Genomic DNA, 20513 nt, shown 5'->3' with positions numbered 1-20513 from the left:
TGGGGAGACACCCTGTAGTACGTTTCCTTCGTGGCACTGTGAGGCGTCTGACCAAGATACTAGGAGTATGGCTGCCTCAAAGGCTATGACTTGGATCTAGGCTCCACTCCGGGGTCTAGGGTGCTTGCTTTTTTGTGTGCGCAAGGACTTCACACAGAACAGGCATTTGTCATATGGCGTCGTGGGTATAGGGTTCCCACCGCGTCTCGACGCAGCTCGAAGTTCCCTTGTAAGGGAACGTCTCAGGTTACGTATGTAACCCTGGTTCCCTGAGAGGGAACGAGACGCTGCGTCGCCCTGCCATACTCCCTGCATGCCTGTGATCGACTTGCTTCGACCTATCTGTTTTCAGAGGTGCTTTATAGTTTCCTGGTCGATGACGTCACCCGCCTATGACGTCTCGTCTCTCCATTGGACTGATTATACACGTGCCTCACGACGCAATCACGCAGGGGCGTTCCCACCGCGTATCGACGCAGCGTCTCGTTCCCTCTCAGGGAACCAGGGTTACATACATAACCTGAAACGTTATCTTGGTGTGAACGCTAATATAGTTATCTTGGTGTGACGCTAATATAGTTATCTTGGTGTGACGCTAATATAATTATCTTGGTGTGAACGCTAATATAGTTATCTTGGTGTGAACGCTAATATAGTTATCTTGGTGTGAACTTGGTGTGAACGCTAATATAGTAATCTTGGTGTGAACGCTAATATAGTTATCTTGGTGTGAACTTGGTGTGAACGCTAATATAGTTATCTTGGTGTGAACTTGGTGTGAACGCTAATATAGTTATCTTGGTGTGAACGCTAATATAGTTATCTTGGTGTGAACGCTAATATAGTTATCTTGGTGTGAACGCTAATATGGTTATCTTGGTGTGACGCTAATATAGTTATCTTGTTGTGAACGCTAATATAGTTATCTTGGTGTGAACGGGCCTTTAGTCATTTTTATGTTGAAGTTAATATGTGTTTCTGTTCATTTCACTGTTCGTTTATCCACTTCGCTTCACTTACAGACACAAATATTGAATTTATGTATTAAATTAAGTGATACATTTATACATCCTAACTCTTCAATAGCATTCTGCTCGCGGTTTGTTCTGTTGTTGATGTGGACGCAAACTATTGAGGCGTTTAATGAGAACAAGTATGAGTTAATACAGAATCAGCTTTATGTTGCTTTATGACCAATATTTTAGTACAACAAAAGGGAACACAAATTTGAGTTCAATTCCTGAACTGATGTACAGTATATCTGGAATGCACTGTACAGTACGTTGCTCATAATCGTATAGGCCTCCTCTATAAAGGCAATGCTAATCGTTTGACGTCTCATTTCAGGTGACCTTCTCTGAACCCTTCTCGTACACCGGGGCGACGGCTTCTGAGTTCGAGGACGAGCCCGTCCAAGGTCGGAAGGTCAGCAAGGTCGTCAAAACCATGGTAGTGCAAGGGGAACGCCTGGAGAAACTCATCGGGGACCCTTCGCTCTCATCGGATCTCCCGTCAGCCCAAGACGACTTTGAAAAGGTCTCGATATTTGGTTGTTATCTAATGCAATGACATTTGGAATATGTTTATGGGTGGTTTCCAAATGTCCTTTTGGTCAATAGTTAATAGTACAGTAAATATTATTTTTTGTACCACTAGCTCAAGTTCAGAGTGGTCACTAGTGACGGGGTTTTGAAGCTTTGAATCAATTGACTCGCTAAATGATTCACTGTTTGGCGACCCCTGCTGGTCAGAACTGTGTAAATGCAGCGGAAACTCATTCAAAACATGCAGAAAAACAGCTTTTACAAACCAAATACAGTTTCATTGAAGCCGTCATCTATTAACAAATCATCTGATAACATTAAATATGGAGAGTCTCTATAATATGAGTTATTTTATTAAGTTGTAGTTTAATGGAGAGCTTGGTTAACCAGACCAGTAAGAGACTTTTAACTACAACTCTTCTTTTATATAATATTATATAAAAATTATTATTATATAAATGTGTCAGTAAATGTCTACAAATGTATAAAACTGATCCGAGATCAGGTAAAAATCATACATAGACACCGGTTCATGAGTTCACAGAGATCATCGCCCTCTAGCGGCGAATCATTGACATCGGAAAACGTTTCGAAACAATGACACTGTAACGAAGCCTCGTTTACTGTAATCATGTGACTTTGGCAGTTTGATACTCGCTCCAAATCACTGGTTCAGAACAAATGATTCACAAAGGATTCGAAGCTTCAGGACGTGTCTCACCACTAGTGTTCACTGCTGAACTGTGAGTGCTATTAAATGAGTGATTTCTCTCTCGTATGTCTAGGCTTTGAGCTATGTAGGAAGCTTTGGGAAAGTGCACCTGCCTCATTTAGTAGAGAGAGAGACGGTGAAAGAGGACGGATCAGTGGTCAGAAGGTCTGGACGGTTAACAGATTAGGGGAATGGTGTGATGATAATAAAAAAGCAGTTAATAATACCTAAATCCACCAAGTGTTGCAACATAATGCATTTCTTAAGACGACGGATGTCTTTATCCGCTGCTTGAGTTTTCACCATTTACTCAAAGTTGATGCTAAACCAGAAACATTGGCATTTTAAAACATAAGAGGCCGTGCCGGTCAAGAAGGCATTGTAGAGGCATGTGTGTGTGTGTGTGTTATTAACCAAACTAAACTGCTTACTAACACGTTACTGTACTCACTCCACTCTTTGCTCCACTGGTTACTGTTCGCTCTGCATCAAACATCAAATAGAAGATTTTCAAAGCAATTAAACTAGGGATGCACGATATATCGGTCACCATATCGGTATCGGCCGATATATGTTCATTTTTAATGTTATCGTTATCGGCCCGATAAGAAAATTTGGCCGATATATTAAAGCCGATAAATAGTGTATTATTTCCTTCAGCTGAGACGCTTCAGATGCGCACTGTTCAACATGAGGGTTTGAGTTGCTTGAAATATGATTGATATCACTTCAAAAAAGGAAAATACAGTAAAGTGCTGTGGTCATATCGGCTACATAAAACTATAATGAGAGCCTCATTATAATTGTGTGATTGAGACGTGGCTTTTAATGGTGAGACTTTTTGTAATCAGGCTCTCAAAAATTATATAAACATTCTGATTTAGATTTATCGGCCAATATATCGGTTATCGGCTTTCAAATATGTTCATATCGCTGCATCCCTAAATTAAATTTCACGAATGCATTCAGTACACTATTTCTCAGGCTGAAAACAGTTATTAGCTTACACCAACAGGAATTTGTTTGTTCCCAGACAGCAACATAGTGTCGGCTGAGATCTGGCTCGTGTGAAATCCATGTGTACCGGATGTGGGCCGACACTATGTTGCTGTCTGGGAACAAACAAATTCCTGTTGGTGTATTTCTCAGGCTGAAAACAGTTATTAGCTTAGTGTACTGAATGCATTCTTGAAATTTAATTTAGGGATGGAGCGATATGAAGATTTTGGCTGAAACCGATAACCGATAATTCTTTATATTTGAAAGTCTTGCTCATTATGAGAATTGTGCACATCAACATCCTATATGGCGGTCTTTAGTAAACTATTTAGTGACTGTCGCCTCTATTCTGACCTGAGTTCATGCATAAATTAATTAAAGGTAAATTGGTAACATTAATTTACCATAACGCTATTATTTCCTCGGCAACAACATGCTACCGTATTTTTGTGTCATGTCATTTAAAACTGTCCAAACACATATGACTTCCATAGTCTTACATTAAGAAAGCTTGTGTAATAATATCCCAGACAGCAGCACAGTGTCGGCCCACATCTGGATTCCACACGACCCGGATGTGGGCCGGATCTGGGCCGACACTATGTTGCTGTCTGGGATCGCAGATCACACTAAGGTAGGATTGTTCAGTAAGGCTTTTAAAGAGGACTTATTATTATCTATTTAGTGTGTAAAGTTGCAGTTTGAGCATGAAAAACCTTTACAAAGTTCTGAACTCCTGAAACGCCTCCATTGTAGTCTTGAGTTTCTTCCGGGAACGAACAAGTCACAATATTCCTCATTATAATAATTCATATGCAGAATAAAGGGGCGGGGCCTGGTTGAGTTATTTAGTAGTGTGTTAAACTGGCGGTTATGGTAAGGGGCGGGACATTTCTCAAAAACACTCAAAACGATCGACCAATCACAAAACACTGCTCCAGCCGACCAATCAGAGCACAGTGTGGGGCTTTCAGAAGGAGGGGCTTCATAGAGACAGGAAGTAAACAGAGCGTTACTGACAGACTGGGAAGAGAGGAGAACACAGACAGCAACATAGTGTCGGCCCAGATCCGGCCCACATCTGGGCCGTGTGCAATCCATGTGTACCGGATGTGGGCCGGATCTGGGCCGCCACAGTGTTGTTGTCTGGGAAATAAACATTCAAGCATGATAACCTGTTCTAGTAGAGCCCAAAAATAACATCAAGGGTATAACATGGCCTCTTTAATATGTGGAGAGTGTAACTAAAGGATTGATAAACTAATCATTCCATTTCCCAGACAGCAACATAGTGTCGGCCCAGATCCGGCCCACATCTGGGCCGCGTGGAATCCATGTGTTCCGGATGTGGGCCGGATCTGTGCCGACACTATGTTGCTGTCCCAGGTGTTCCCAGGTGTCGTGACTGTGATGTGTTGATTTGTAGGACCCGCATGCATAAGACACGCACCCAGAAGCGAACGGTGGTGAAGGACGGCCAAACCAAACAAACGCACCTGGAGCGGCTGGAGGACACGCTGGACGTCCCGCGACCCCACGACCTCCCGCGACCCCACGACCTCCAGGAGCACCTGCACCGGCTGCTTCAGCGCTACTGTACGCCGGAGCCGGACGCCGGAGAGCAGGACGAACAGTAACCCTTCACACACACTCCGGCTGGTTGACGTCTGTAGGCCTCTCTACGCACGCTAAATGATTCTTCACTCGCTCCCAGATCCCATTTGATCTTTTCTTATTAATTATTGCTTGATCTTCTCATTCATGGCAAATAATGTAAACATTTTAACCGCTTTATGGCTGAATGTCTTTCTTATTTTCCTGACTAAATTTATTTTCTCATTTTGTGACCAAAGATAGTGTTTCCTTACGAATTGCTGAGTGAATTGTATGAAAACGTAGATGTTTTGTGTGTGTGTGTGTGTGTGTGTGTGTGTTTCATTTTGGTTGCTGTGTTATTGTAGAAGCAGAACTAAACATAATGAAAAATGACTGATGCCGAGCTCGATGTCAAACCAGGACATTTGTAAATACTGGACTTTGTTGAAACTCTTTCATATACTCTTCTGTCTCCTGTAACTGCTGTGCGACTGCATCACGACTGTCTTTAAAAACATGTCCGATTACTTGCTTAAAATCTCACATCATCTGAATATCTTTGAGGCATGTGAGTCTGTAACCGCAGTTAATCAAGTGCAAGCGATCAGATATCTGAATAATAACTGGCTATGTATTTATACTGAGATTTAAAAGCCACCAATAAATATCACGCTGTAGTCTTTCTTAATCCCAGAATGCTTCTGAATGGTTTTTACTTAGATTGAGAATTTATCAGTTTATGTGGACGGAATTGTTTGGTTTTCAAACGTTCAATAAGAATGCTGTCATTATACACATCCAGTTATTGTGTGTGTGTGCGTGCGTGTGTGTGTGTGTGCGTGCGTGCGTGCGTGTGTGTGTGTGTGTGCGTGCGTGTGTGTGTGCGTGCGTGCGTGCGTGCGTGCGTGCGTGCGTGCGTGTGTGTGTGTGTGTGTGTGTGTGTGTGTGTGTGTGTGTGTGTGTGTGCGTGCGTGCGTGCGTGCGTGCGTGCGTGCGTGCGTGCGTGCGTGCGTGCGTGTGTGTGTGTGAGACAATGCAACAATGTCTGTGTTTATTGGAAACATGCTAATGAATGAATGCATTTTTAATTCTTTCCCATTTTCTGTCTTGTTCCATTTTTTAAAGTATGGCTGAATGTGATTATGATTATGATCTGTTTGTGACGCTCCTTACAGTAGAACAGGGAGGACGAGTGGTTCAACGTTTGCCAGTTTTGTTCATTTTTTTTTCTTTTGCTGTTGCAATGATGTAAAATAAAAATGAAATGTTAATATTACGCTGCTGTCCCTTTAATACACAGATCTGATACACACATGCGGTTTCTTTCCCTGCTGATTACCACAGGTGGGAGACTCGAGTCGCAATTTTCTGGACTTGAGACTTACTTGACTAGATCTCTGAAAAGACTCGACTTGACTTTAGACTTGCTCCTTGTGACTTTAGACTTGACTCGGACTTGTGCCTATTTACTTTAAATGACTTGTGGGAAAAAAAAAAATTCAATTATTGTGTATTTTTTATTCGTCATAAGAGGGAGTGCGGGCGGTAATGCACTCACTCTGTGTGTGCGGGTTGAGGGAGAATAAAACGATTCGCGGGACTCCCGCAAACTAGAAATATCTATGAATAAAACATAAAAACGAATGAATTTTTATTCATCTGTTGCTGAAAAGCAATAAGAACAACTAAAACAAAATAGAAACGATTTACAGGCCAGATGTTTTCTAACATGTCTGCAGCGTTGAGCGATGTAGCCAATCACAAACATATGTGTTGATTTCTTGAACGCAATGGCCAATCAGAAGCATTTACGATAGACTCCCCTCACCGCTCAAAACGGACTTTTTGTTCAGAGCTGAATTCTGTATGCTGGCAAATCCTCGAATTATAACAAACAAAGTGTACATATTATGAAAGCTTCATTGATAATAACAGAGATGTGTGAGATCGCGATGAACTGATGTCAGCTTTTTAGGAATTAGGGCGCGCAGTCATGCCAAACCATTCTCAAGGTCGGACATCCGGGACTTTTACTCCCATAATGCACTGCGCGCGCATAGCAACGCGGCGAAGGGTAAAACAAACAAGCGCCCGCCATTAAGCAACACGTGAATATAGGGTATGCACATACCATTTTACTTTAAATCTAAATAGAAATGTAATCTCAAATGAATGGACAAATTGAGGGACAAATCAAAGAATAACAAAATAATACCACTGCAGAGATGGCCACTCAATTTTCTGTTGCTATGTTATGAGATTGCTATGCATAATGGTCGGCAGCTCTACACTGAAAAGCAACAATGAAATGCACTAACGTTAGTTGTGTGGGGAATAAGATACATTTATGCAGTTAGCCTTTTTTGGCTTTTTGAAAAAACTGTGTCCCTCACTGACATTGTACAAGCTGTGCCACTGACAGACTGAGCTCATTACTGCCACTTTGTAACACAGTGCTTTTGAATGAACTGTTTTCTTTTTTTGTTTTTTTTTATGAATAAAAAATCGATTACATAGTTAATGTAATCGATGCTTGATGGGTATTTAAACATGACAGCAAGTGTAGGACGTGGTGTTCATACCAGGGGATTTGATGAGGTAATTATATATGTCTGGATACTCGAGCCTGGGTCATGCTTTTGGGTTGTTCTCCCAGGACTCAGCAGGATGCCGATAGGGACAAGATTGTAAACCTACAAGCGACAGCTTTCTGTGGTACCTGGTCAATACAGGCGCTAGGAGACTGTCTATATATTGATAAGACATTCTGTAATAAAAGAAGATCTGTATTCATATAGCTGCTAGCGCCTTTCGCAGACATGTGACGTTAGCTAGTCACAAAGCGCTTTACATGAGTGTTTTATTAACGTTACATTCACTTTTCACCACCGACATACATTCGCATACACAAATATCATTAATCATTAATACAAAGTAGTCCGTAAGTATCCATAACTGACATAATCCACAGCAAAACTTCTGTGAATAGATACCTTTTTGATTTGCCTCGGGCTTTGCCTTCGGTTTGTTTTACCCTTCGCGGCTGGTTGCTATGCAGGTCACATGATTTGTGACGAGGCTGAATCCAGCTTCTTATTCGCAGCTTCTTATTGACGCTATCCGTTCCACCTTAAATGACGCGAACTTCCGCGTTTGCTGGCTTCTTATTGACGCTCAACTTAGGGACCGTGCGGTTTTCTCTTTTTCGCGTTTTTAAAGGGATTGTGTTACTTTTGGGTCTATATTCCGAATAAAATGATAATAAAAAATGTTTAAAAGCAAATAACACTGATATATCAGCGAAAATGGACTGTACAAATATTAAAGCACATAAATATAATTAGACTACATTATTCTTTAATTATTGTATGTCATCAGCTCAATTTAGGGACCGTGTGGTTTTTCACTTATTCACACTTATTAGAGACCCTGTTTGTATTGTTTATATTTTTCAGAAAAGAATAATAAAGTATTTTGAAAGGTAAATAAATAATAATAACACATAAATGTATGTAAAAATATAATTAGGCCTACATTATTCTTTAATTATTGCAAATAACATCATTTGAATGTATTCAATACATTAATAATTCATCCATACTGTCTATGGCTTTTATGTCTAACAGTGGTTTGTGTGTTAATGCTTTAATAACAAATAATTTATCAGGAGCATTTGCTCATGTGTATGGTGGCGACACATAGGCTAACTTAAAAGTATTTGGAGGCTACAGAAAAAAAAGTATTTTTGCGGGCGGGAGCGGGACAAAACATAAATGTTGCGGTTGGGAGCAAGTAATAAAGAAAGTAGTTGAGAACGTCAGTTATAACGACCCACGTATTAAAAAAATAGTCGGGTTTAAATCATTTAAATTGTTAGATTTGTTTTCTTAAAATTTCCATATAATATTTTGTGTTATGGGATCAAATCACCTGCATGTTTAGAGTAAGAACATACAAACTTTGTCATACAGTACTAATTTAGAATGCAATATCTTTTTATTATTTTTTTTACAAGATGGGAAAAGTTGTAGGCCTATTAATTCTTGTTTACTTGTGTTCATTTAATTTATTTTTATTTTAGAGCATTTGAAGTGCTTCTTAATGCCAATTTATTTATTACACACAAGTTAATTTATTTATTTTTGTAACCCATCAGCCCTCTGTGTCTAAATAAGTAATAAAAGTCCCAGAGTTAAAAAAATTTGTAGCCTGTGTGCGACTTGGTATGACTTGATGACTAAGTTGCGACTTGACTTTGACTTGCATTTAGTGACTCCCACCTCTGCTGATTACGTTCTCAGACATCGTCGACTGTGTGTGTGAACTGTGTGTGTATTTGACAGTGTAAGCTCAATGACACGTGAGAGAGAACTTACTTTAATACTCGCGGGACGCTCCATCTCACATCCAGCTTTCTGTGCGCGTGATTCGTGTGTGTGCGCGCTCAGCGCAAACCATATCAGAAGTTTAGACTGATATGCCAGATAATAAATAAACTTTCATGATGATGAAGAACTGCAATGTCACATGAGTGCGATGCGATAGAGATGATTGGCAAAAACTGAAACATCTGTTTGTTTTTGATTGAGTTTGCATTGTACAGGCTCCACCCACTTCTGGATAGGGGGCGGGGAGAAGCAGCTCATTTGCATTTAAAGACACATGCACGAAAACAGCACGTTTTTCCTTCCACTCAGAAATGAGCATTTACAGGATGGTGTAATAAATGATCTGTGGAGTATTTCGAGCTGAAACTTCACACACACATTCTGGGACACCTGAGACTTATATTACATCTTGTAAAAAGGGTCCCATTTAATAACTGTGCACACTTTACAATGTGACCTTGTAAATGTATAGCTTTAAGGTAAAACTGACACATTTAATAAATAAAATGCAATAAATGCAGGATATTGAAGTTATTAATGCACTTAAATAAAAGTTTTTGACACCCGCAACAAAAAGATCCTGGAGCTCCCATTGGTGGAAATGAATTGTAAATTCAGGTCTTTAAAAAAAAACAAAAAAAAAAACGTATAAATTAGAGCAAATCCTAAAGTAAAGTCCCTCCAATACTGTTTAAAGCATTATGTTTGTTGATCAAAACCACATTATGATCATTACCAATAATGTCCAGATTCATAATAAAGTATGAGCAGGATCTGTATGTCTAGACTTCTGACTGGGACTTTTACAATGATAACATTGGAGTAGTAGCATCTATATCACAATCATAGAGTTAAACAAAAATAGCGGATAATGAAGAGTAATGAACTGATGGTGGATGCAAGCACAGTTTAAATGACATGTTTACCCATTAGACCTTTACAAGTTAGTGAAATTAATATTAGAGAAAAAAAATCGTGTTCTCAAATGTTTTGGCTGAGTTACAGCAAAGAGAGATTTAGCTCAAACTAAACAAAAAAAAAAAAGAGTATAAAAACTAAACACATGTATGGATGCATATAAAAGCGTCTGCTAAATGACTAAATGTAAACGTATCACCGAAACAAAAGGAAAAGGAACAAACCAGTAGTTGAAAGAGGTACTTTTAAACAATAAAGTGTACGTTCTTAACAAACTCTTTCATTCTCTATATCTGATGTTTTTGTTAACCAGCAGATATTAAACAAATATTCTGTGTTAAATAACTTAAGCAAATTACTATACATTACAGTAACGAATCGCTATACAAACATTTAATTGGATCTGCAAAGTTGTTTAAATCATCTAATGAAGTTCTGGTTATGTCCCTGTAAGAATCAATCAGGCTTAACATTGATGAAATATTAATTTTCCACTAAACCGAAACAGAATATTCCTACTATCAGGCATAACTATAACTATTGCACAATCTTCCTCAGTTTGATGCAGATTAGTTGGAATTAATTGGTCATAATATCAAAATAATGTCAATACAAGCATTTTGCAGAAATCACACATTTTATTAGACACTAAAGTATTAAGAAATCTATCAAGTCCTCTAGTAATATTATGATATAATGTTGTAAAATGAGGAAACTAAAGCTAATCCAGAATTATATGTGTATCACGTTATTGTATTCTACTTGACCATTGCAAAGACGATCTTCAAAAGATTTGGCTATTTCTGTCGAATCCGAGGCTCGTATGAGGAAGTTATGAGTGACAGTCATGCACAATTCATAAAAGATAAATGAGAATATCCCTTATGAGAAGCAGCGACCCGATAAAACTAACACAACAAATCTAATTTCACACAATTCATTAGAAGCATCTGAGCATGTGTGGTGTCGTATAGTGTGTGTTACATTCTCTTCCACACACACATGTATGATATATGACAATGAATGAGCAAAGAAATAAAAATAAAACTCTAAACCTTTCCGTTTTATCAACAATAAACCATTAATACTCCAGAAATAGCACTTCACATTACTTCACGAAATGTACATCACTAAAAACCGTAAGCAAGCTCATATTTGTCATTTTAAGAAATATGTAAATTATCTGCCATTTTGAATTAGTCATTAATGACAAATTTTATTAAAACTAGTGCGGTCAAATCGATTAATCGCGATTAATCACATCTAACATACAAGTATGTAAATGTGTGTGTGTGTGTGTGTACAGTATATACTGTATAAACACAAACACACACATGCTATATTTACAAAGGTTTATGTTCGATGCGATTAATCGCGATTAATCGATTTGACAGCATTTATTAAAACCAAAAAAACTTGAATAATTATGTTGTGATATACAGTCCCCCTGTTCCCAAACACCACAGATTACTAACAAACGTCTCCATATATTTTGTTATACAAAAAAAATTAATTCTTTAAAAAAGTATAGAGTATTAAGAACATGCTTTTCACATAAATGAGTACAGTGTGCGAACAGCATACTCAATACATGTAATGTACTCGCATACAAATCCTGATATGACATGCCTCAACCCTCTCTATTCTAGAAGTCCAGCAGTAAATGTAAACAAGACTCGTACAGTAGAGCGAACTGCAGATCCCGGTCGGCGGACACTCGATGAAGCTCAGCTGTGCTCCGGACACCATTAGCTGAAAAAGTACAGAAATATTGTTAGATTCAGACACGATTGATCGCAATATACATGCGATCGCAATTAAATCGAGTTAGCTTATCGCGACTTTGAAATGATTTGTTATGCGCAGCTTGTCAGTGAAGCACGGCTCAGTAAACGCTGCGAGTTTGAGTCGCTTTTGAAAACTCAACACGCGTCAAACAGCTTTCCAAACATAAGCATTTATGAACCTCTTGTCCAACAAAAGACGTCATTTAATAACATGTTTTTACTCCAAACTTCATAACGCGAGTCGAGCTCCTTCTGTGAGATGATGCGCTTCTCACACAGAATAAGGCAGTCGTGTGTTTATTAGTCATGTTTAATCAAAGCGTTTCAATCTGTTTATTCAGATACTGCGATAGGGGTTTCCTGGAATGATGCGTGTTATCGTACTTCTGCGGGGCATGTTTGGCGTGTGTGTGTGTGTGTGTGTGAGGCGCCCTCTGGTGTTCAGATAGATATTTGGCGTGTGTGTGTGTGTGAGACGCCCTCTGGTGTTCAGATGGATATTTGGCGTGTGTGTGTGTGTGTGAGACGCCCTCTGGTGTTCAGATAGATATTTGGCATGTGTGTGTGTGTGAGACGCCCTCTGGTGTTCAGATAGATATTTGGCGTGTGTGTGTGTGTGAGACGCCCTCTGGTGTTCAGATAGATATTTGGCATGTGTGTGTGTGTGAGACGCCCTCTGGTGTTCAGATAGATATTTGGCGTGTGTGTGTGTGTGTGAGACGCCCTCTGGTGTTCAGATAGATATTTGGCGTGTGTGTGTGTGTGTGTGAGGCGCCCTCTGGTGTTCAGATGGATATTTGGCGTGTGTGTGTGTGTGAGACGCCCTCTGGTGTTCAGATAGATATTTGGCGTGTGTGTGTGTGTGAGACGCCCTCTGGTGTTCAGATAGACATTTGGCGTGTGTGTGTGTGTGAGACGCCCTCTGGTGTTCAGATAGATATTTGGCGTGTGTGTGTGTGAGACGCCCTCTGGTGTTCAGATAGATATTTGGTGTGTGTGTGTGTGTGAGGCGCCCTCTGGTGTTCAGATAGATATTTGGCGTGTGTGTGTGTGAGACGCCCTCTGGTGTTCAGATAGACATTTGGCGTGTGTGTGTGTGTGAGACGCCCTCTGGTGTTCAGATAGATATTTGGCGTTTGTGTGTGTGTGTGAGACGCCCTCTGGTGTTCAGATGGATATTTGGCGTGTGTGTGTGTGTGTGAGACGCCCTCTGGTGTTCAGATGGATATTTGGCGTGTGTGTGTGTGTGAGACGCCCTCTGGTGTTCAGATAGATATTTGGCGTGTGTGTGTGTGTGTGAGGCGCCCTCTGGTGTTCAGATGGATATTTGGCGTGTGTGTGTGAGTGTGTGAGGCGCCCTCTGGTGTTCAGAGGGATATTTGACGTGTGTGTGTGTGAGACGCCCTCTGGTGTTCAGATGGATATTTGGCGTTTGTGTGTGTGTGTGAGACGCCCTCTGGTGTTCAGATGGATATTTGGCGTGTGTGTGTGTGTGTGAGACGCCCTCTGGTGTTCAGATGGATATTTGGCGTGTGTGTGTGTGTGAGACGCCCTCTGGTGTTCAGATAGATATTTGGCGTTTGTGTGTGTGTGTGAGACGCCCTCTGGTGTTCAGATGGATATTTGGCGTGTGTGTGTGTGTGTGAGACGCCCTCTGGTGTTCAGATGGATATTTGGCGTGTGTGTGTGTGTGAGACGCCCTCTGGTGTTCAGATAGATATTTGGCGTGTGTGTGTGTGTGTGAGGCGCCCTCTGGTGTTCAGATGGATATTTGGCGTGTGTGTGTGAGTGTGTGAGGCGCCCTCTGGTGTTCAGAGGGATATTTGACGTGTGTGTGTGTGAGACGCCCTCTGGTGTTCAGATGGATATTTGGCGTGTGTGTGTGTGTGTGAGGCGCCCTCTGGTGTTCAGATGGATATTTGGCGTGTGTGTGTGTGTGTGAGACGCCCTCTGGTGTTCAGATGGATATTTGGCGTGTGTGTGTGTGTGAGACGCCCTCTGGTGTTCAGATAGATATTTGGCGTGTGTGTGTGTGTGTGAGGCGCCCTCTGGTGTTCAGATAGACATTTGGCGTGTGTGTGTGTGTGAGACGCCCTCTGGTGTTCAGATAGATATTTGGCGTGTGTGTGTGTGTGTGAGACGCCCTCTGGTGTTCAGATAGATATTTGGCGTGTGTGTGTGTGTGTGTGAGGCGCCCTCTGGTGTTCAGATGGATATTTGGCGTGTGTGTGTGTGAGACGCCCTCTGGTGTTCAGATAGATATTTGGCGTGTGTGTGTGTGTGTGAGACGCCCTCTGGTGTTCAGATAGATATTTGGCGTGTGTGTGTGTGTGTGAGACGCCCTCTGGTGTTCAGATAGATATTTGGCGTATGTGTGTGTGTGTGAGACGCCCTCTGGTGTTCAGATAGATATTTGGCGTGTGTGTGTGTGAGACGCCCTTTGGTGTTCAGATTGATATTTGGCGTGTGTGTGTGTGTGTGTGAGGCACCCTCTGGTGTTCAGATAGATATTTGGCGTGTGTGTGTGTGTGTGAGACGCCCTCTGGTGTTCAGATAGATATTTGGCGTGTGTGTGTGTGTGTGTGTGAGACGCCCTCTGGTGTTCAGATAGATATTTGGCGTGTGTGTGTGTGTGTGAGACGCCCTCTGGTGTTCAGATAGACATTTGGCGTGTGTGTGTGTGTGAGACGCCCTCTGGTGTTCAGATAGATATTTGGCGTGTGTGTGTGTGTGTGAGACGCCCTCTGGTGTTCAGAGGCATGTTTGGCGTGTGTGTGTGTGTGAGACGCCCTCTGGTGTTCAGAGGGATATTTGGTGTGTGTGTCTGAGACGCCCTCTGGTGTTCAGAGGGATATTTGGTGTGTGTGTGTGAGACGCCCTCTGGTGTTCAGAGGGATATTTGGCGTGTGTGTGTGTGTGTGTGTGAGACGCCCTCTGGTGTTCAGAGGGATATTTGGCGTGTGTGTGTGTGTGTGAGACGCCCTCTGGTGTTCAGATAGATATTTGGCGTGTGTGTGTGTGTGTGAGACGCCCTCTGGTGTTCAGATAGATATTTGGCGTGTGTGTGTGTGTGTGAGACGCCCTCTGGTGTTCAGAGGGATATTTGGCGTGTGTGTGTGTGTGTGTGTGTGAGACGCCCTCTGGTGTTCAGAGGGATATTTGGTGTGTGTGTGTGAGACGCCCTCTGGTGTTCAGATAGATATTTGGCGTGTGTGTGTGTGTGTGAGACGCCCTCTGGTGTTCAGAGGGATATTTGGTGTGTGTGTGTGAGACGCCCTCTGGTGTTCAGATGGATATTTGGCGTGTGTGTGTGAGACGCCCTCTGGTGTTCAGAGGGATATTTGGTGTGTGTGTGTGAGACGCCCTCTGGTGTTCAGAGGGATATTTGGTGTGTGTGTGTGAGACGCCCTCTGGTGTTCAGATAGATATTTGGCGTGTGTGTGTGAGACGCCCTCTGGTGTTCAGATAGATATTTGGCGTGTGTGTGTGTGTGAGACGCCCTCTGGTGTTCAGATAGATATTTGGCGTGTGTGTGTGTGTGTGAGACGCCCTCTGGTGTTCAGATAGATATTTGGCGTGTGTGTGTGTGTGTGAGACGCCCTCTGGTGTTCAGATAGATATTTGGCGTGTGTGTGTGTGTGTGTGAGACGCCCTCTGGTGTTCAGATGGATATTTGGCGTGTGTGTGTGTGTGTGTGAGACGCCCTCTGGTGTTCAGATAGATATTTGGCGCGTGTGTGTGTGTGTGAGACGCCCTCTGGTGTTCAGATGGATATTTGGCGCGTGTGTGTGTGTGTGTGAGACGCCCTCTGGTGTTCAGATGGAGCATTTACTACCGATCAGTCGCTGACAAACTGCGCATATAATAATCACAGCCTTGGCCAAATCGCGGTTTCATTGCGATTAATTGTGCAGCCCTAATTCACACTACTCAAACTCTCTTCATCAGGGAAGTTTCGAGACACACACACAGATCTCACTTGTTGGGCACAGTTGGCGAGCCAGAGCGGTGGAAGTGGATATTCTGCCATTTTCCGTCACGGCGATGCCAGACACGCGTTTCCTCCGACTGCATCGTGCGAGGCGTATTGTTGACATCCATGTATTGGGTGAGCCTTATATACGCCACGCACGCGGCGTCCTCACCGATCAGGTGTACGTGAGGGTTCAGCAGGATGGTGTGGATGGACTTGTGGCCTTTGGAGAGAGCTAGAGCAGAAGCACAATAACGCTTTAGAGGGAAATAAAAAATGGTGGTTCACATAGAGGTAACCAATCATGCATACATCCAGTGTGTTTGGACCGATAAATGTGTTCTAGATGTACTTCTATTGTTAGCAAAGACATACTTTTGACCCTATTTTACAGCTGTTTAAACTGGAGATAGTTATATATGACAGAGATAATTGGAAGATGTAAATGATGACAGACGTTTAGGTAAATGATTCCTTTAGCACAGTGGTTCTCAATCCTGGACCTAGGGAGCCACTGCTCTGCATAGTTTGTCTCCCTCATTTAACACACGTGATTCAGATCATCAGCTCGTTAGGAAAGAGCTTTATTAACTGAAGTGGGTGAGTCAGATAAAGGAGACATATCAAATGTGCAGAGCAGTGGCTCCCTAGGACCAAGATTGAGAACCACTGCTTTAGCATGAAACATCACGTACAGTTTTCAAAGTAGAACCTGTGGAAGTCCGTCCCCTCCACCAGGTTTCCCAAAGCTTCGGGTTCAAAAGAGGTCAGTCCAGGGTCACAGATCTTCCTGTGGGATATTATTAACATATTAAGACAAGATAGTGTTAACAGAGTGAAGGAAAAGCAATGACCTGAAAACACTCACGTGTACGCTTCGAAATCTCCGTTATTAATGGCTTCGATCAGCAGCTCCGTGACTTTAATGATCTCCTGTTTCCGCGCTAAAGCACACACACAAACAAAAAGACAAAGAACAAACGTGAAAAACTGTGTAAAACACACTCGTAATCTTAAACAAAAATACAGTGCAACCAGTGATGTTCGATTAACCAATAAAGCTCTTTTAAATCTGTTTGTGTAGCTTTTGACAACATTCTTTATTGAGATAAAAACAAAAATGTTGAGTTGTAAATTGTTTTGGATATTATTTAGCATGTTGTTTAGTTCAGGAACTTTTTTTCAAAGACCAAAGACCAAATAACGAATAGTATAGAAGGTTGTTTCCAAACATTTTAAAAGATAATTGCAACTTTTTATCTCACAATTGCGAGTTTACATGATATAGTCGCAAATGTGTGTTATAAAGTCAGAAATGCGTCATATAAACGTGCAATTTTGAGAAAAAAGGCAGAATTGCAAGTTTATTTCTCACAATTGCCACTTTATATCACGCAATTTTGAGGAAAAAGTCAGAATTGTGAGATGAAGTCGCAATTGCCTTTTTTATTTTTTATTCTGTGGCGGAAACACGCTTCCATAAAATAGAAAGACGGAGTAGAGATTTCATATTGTATAAAACCCAGTTTTGCATTTTAAGGATGCCCTGTAGGAACCTTTTTATGATTCTTGCATTGTGTATCAATAACAGTGGCGTCATGCCCATTCAAAGTGGGGGGACACGTGCCCCCTCAGATTTTTCCTCCCTAGGATGACCAGAAGAAGTCCCGAAAAATTCGGGACAGTCCCGAAATCTAAGCTGTTGTCCCGAATCCCGAAACCGGCCTTAATTGTCCCGAAAATTACACTAAAGCAAAATCTTGATATAAAATATTAAAAACTGTCCGTGGAAGTTGAGTCGTCCTGCAGCCAGCCCCTTCCAGCAGCCGCAGCCGCGAGGACAGTGAATGTGCAGGCAGCCAGTCTAAACTTTAGTTTTTTTACGCGCGTCATTTGCTCTTGACGCGCGAATGGATTCAAAGTGTTCACGCGTAGGCTATAACTAGACGCGGTAGGCGCGAATTTGACGCGCTATCGCGTCTGGTGTGAACGCAGCATTAAAGGAGTGATTGATTGGTCGCGTCACTGTGTGCAAAAAAAAACTTCGTCCGGGCCTTATAATGTCTGATGTCGGGTTAGGCCTACACAAAGCAAATCATCTACAAAATTATTTCGTTTTCCTATTTAATGACCGACAATTTAGTTGTAATAATAATTTTGCCATAAGGCTGATTAGCGTTAGGCTATAGCCTGAAAGGTCTGGTTTAGCCTACACACTGTTATAACAGTAACACATTTTTTTTTCACAATGACATTTGAGTTCATGATTTTAATGGGTTTTTTTTTGGCAGACTAAAGACTAATGACAGACTTTGATCTTTGAATTAAAAAATATGTTTGGTTCAGGTTTGAAATTCATTATCTTTTAATGTAGTCTAATATCATAGTAGGACTACCCCCCAAATCCCTACAGCATAGTTGTTATACAGATCGCTATACATATTGCATTTGATTTGATTACTTTTTTACATTTCTGTCAAATATTAACCATTTTCAAATAAACGGGGTAGTGTTAACCTTATTCAGCACTGAAATCTGTCAAACTTCTTTCAAAGTCCTTCATCACATATTAATATTAAAATAACTTAATTTCAGAGCACCACAAAGTCAGACCTCAGCACCTTTATGTAGGCTACCTTTAATGTAAGATCGTTCTTAGGTCACATACCAATTTAAAATCATAACATAAAAACTGCAATGTGTTTTTAAACTCATGTGTAGTAGGCCTAAGTGTACAGTAAGTGTGTGTGTAAACATGCTTTAATGAAGTAGACTTCAAAAGCTTTTGAATTTGAGCTTACAGTTCTTTCATCAACCTGTCTTTACATAAACTTACAAAATAGATACTTTAACTTAGTCCTCAGAATCAGATGTGTTGCTGCTAGCTCCGTTAAGGTATTTCTGTCCCTCCCAAACTGCATTGAAATGGTATGTTTAGCAGCCAGAATTAAAAAAAATTCAGGGGGAGAAACCCCCTGACCCCTCATAACATGATCCATATCACCCGTCAGAAAACAATTGCAACGTCTCAGATTGTGCCCCCCCCAGAATTTTGGCTTGCATGACGTCCCTGATCAATAATACACTATCAATAATCCCTGATAGCGTGCTGAACTGGCAGATTGTGTTTAATCAGTGTTGGAAAGCAGATAACTTTCCTTAACCTATCGCAAGCTATTTTTTGCATGGTGTAGTGACACTAAACTCTACATCACTTCTAAGTGTTTAGAATATGAACTAGCGTTCCCGATTGGCGAAAGGTTCACTCTTTTGAGACGGTTCTTCTCAATGAACGCTTAAAATGTGAGCAAGATGATCAAAACTGGTTTGAGACTCAGACATAATCAATCAGAAGCCATTCCAGTATTGCACCATAGCTTTCCACTTCATCCATTAATGTACACTTAGTTGAAAACAATCCTGGGATATATGCTTTCATTTACAGGCTTCGAACACAGGATCGGCAAATGGATGTTTTTGGGTAACACTTTATTTTAAGGTGCTTGTAATAAGCAGTAATTAACAGTTAATAAGACACTTATAAAACCTTATAAGATGCATATAAGATGCATATAAGCATTAACTAATGATAATAAATAAATTAAATTAAATAATAAATTTCTCAAGTATCAATACATTGCACTTTTAGAACAGCCGGACAAACATAAATGGTAACACAAACTCCCAGGCCCTTAAAAATTGACCTTCCCAAGAGGGAGTAGTTTCCCTGATCTCTTCAGGGCCTGGACCTTTAATTAACCCTTATATGAAGTAGTTAATGCTTATATGCATCTTATATGCATCTTATAAGGTTTTATAAGTGTCTTATTAACTGTTAATTACTGCTTATTACAAGCACCTTAAAATAAAGTGTTACCTGTTTTTGTTTTGTTTAATTGTGGCCGATCTCTGTTCCGAACTTGCACACAAACTATTTCAATAATTTCCCAAAATGTCATTTGTGTGAAAATATTATTAAGTCTGTAAACATGATGTTAACACAGGCCAGAGAAAATACTGTACCAAACACAGCAAGCTCACAGATTCCTCAGTTATTATAGATGATGAGATGTGCAAGAAAAAATCCATATTTTAAACTTTATCAACTAAAATAACTAAAGTAAATCATGGAGCAATTGTCATTTTTGGGTGAACTATAAGTCAGTCAGATTGTGGAATTGTGCTTTCTGAAATGAACATGTCTTTGACAGTGGAGTATTGCCACTAGAGGGCACTAATGCTCCTTAAACGTCTTGTTGCACACCCGCACCTCGAGGGAGCCTTTACAATCAAAACTACAGACGAAACAGATGTTACAGAGACGCTTCAGTGCTTTAGTGACGCTGACAAAATGTCAGCACTCTCTATCTCATCAAACTCTAAATAAGACAAGAAAGAGAATGGCATTAGAGTGTGGGAAGCTTGTATTCGCTGTGTCCAACCAGGTTAATAAATCATAATAAACTGTATTTCTGTATTTCTTCCATGGTAATGTGTGCTCACAGGGACAGATTCTCAGAGAAACTGGCCAGGAAGTCATTCGTTTTCCATGAGGTTTGGTGATTTTACTGATGCAAATGAGAAGAAACAGCAACA

At 40.9% G+C, this 20513-nt stretch overlaps 2 protein-coding genes across 21 annotated transcripts in view; one reads left to right on the top strand and one right to left on the bottom strand.

Annotated features, from left to right (window-relative positions):
- Positions 1-5234, top strand: part of ank2b (ankyrin 2b, neuronal) — a 287922-nt gene extending 282688 nt beyond the window's left edge. For 5 of the 6 annotated variants that reach the window (XM_056272303.1, XM_056272304.1, XM_056272305.1 and 2 more), the window contains 3 exons: positions 1348-1536; positions 2330-2421; positions 4682-5234. In XM_056272303.1, coding sequence (XP_056128278.1) covers positions 1348-1536; positions 2330-2421; positions 4682-4892 — 492 coding nt within the window. In that variant the 3' untranslated portion in view covers positions 4893-5234. The remainder of the gene's footprint in view (positions 1-1347; positions 1537-2329; positions 2422-4681) is intronic. The other variant, XM_056272306.1, reaches the window with a different exon arrangement.
- camk2d1 (calcium/calmodulin-dependent protein kinase (CaM kinase) II delta 1) overlaps positions 1-20513 on the bottom strand; it is a 381234-nt gene that overhangs the window by 278028 nt on the left and 82693 nt on the right. For 9 of the 15 annotated variants that reach the window (XM_056272326.1, XM_056272328.1, XM_056272329.1 and 6 more), the window contains 3 exons: positions 16786-16861; positions 16613-16707; positions 15920-16152 (listed from right to left, as the gene is read on the bottom strand). In XM_056272326.1, the coding sequence (XP_056128301.1) occupies positions 15920-16152; positions 16613-16707; positions 16786-16861 (404 nt within the window). Of the gene's footprint in view, positions 1-15919; positions 16153-16612; positions 16708-16785; positions 16862-20513 lie in introns of those variants that run through there. The other 6 variants (XM_056272313.1, XM_056272318.1, XM_056272315.1 and 3 more) reach the window with 1 other exon arrangement.

The sequence above is a fragment of the Rhinichthys klamathensis genome, unplaced genomic scaffold (genome assembly GCF_029890125.1).
Source record: "Rhinichthys klamathensis goyatoka isolate OS25496 unplaced genomic scaffold, OSU_Roscu_1.1 h1tg000334l_1, whole genome shotgun sequence".
NCBI classification, from domain to species: domain Eukaryota; kingdom Metazoa; phylum Chordata; class Actinopteri; order Cypriniformes; family Leuciscidae; genus Rhinichthys; species Rhinichthys klamathensis.
Note: the sequence above shows the minus strand (reverse complement) of the source record. Positions and strands in the feature narration are given on the sequence as shown.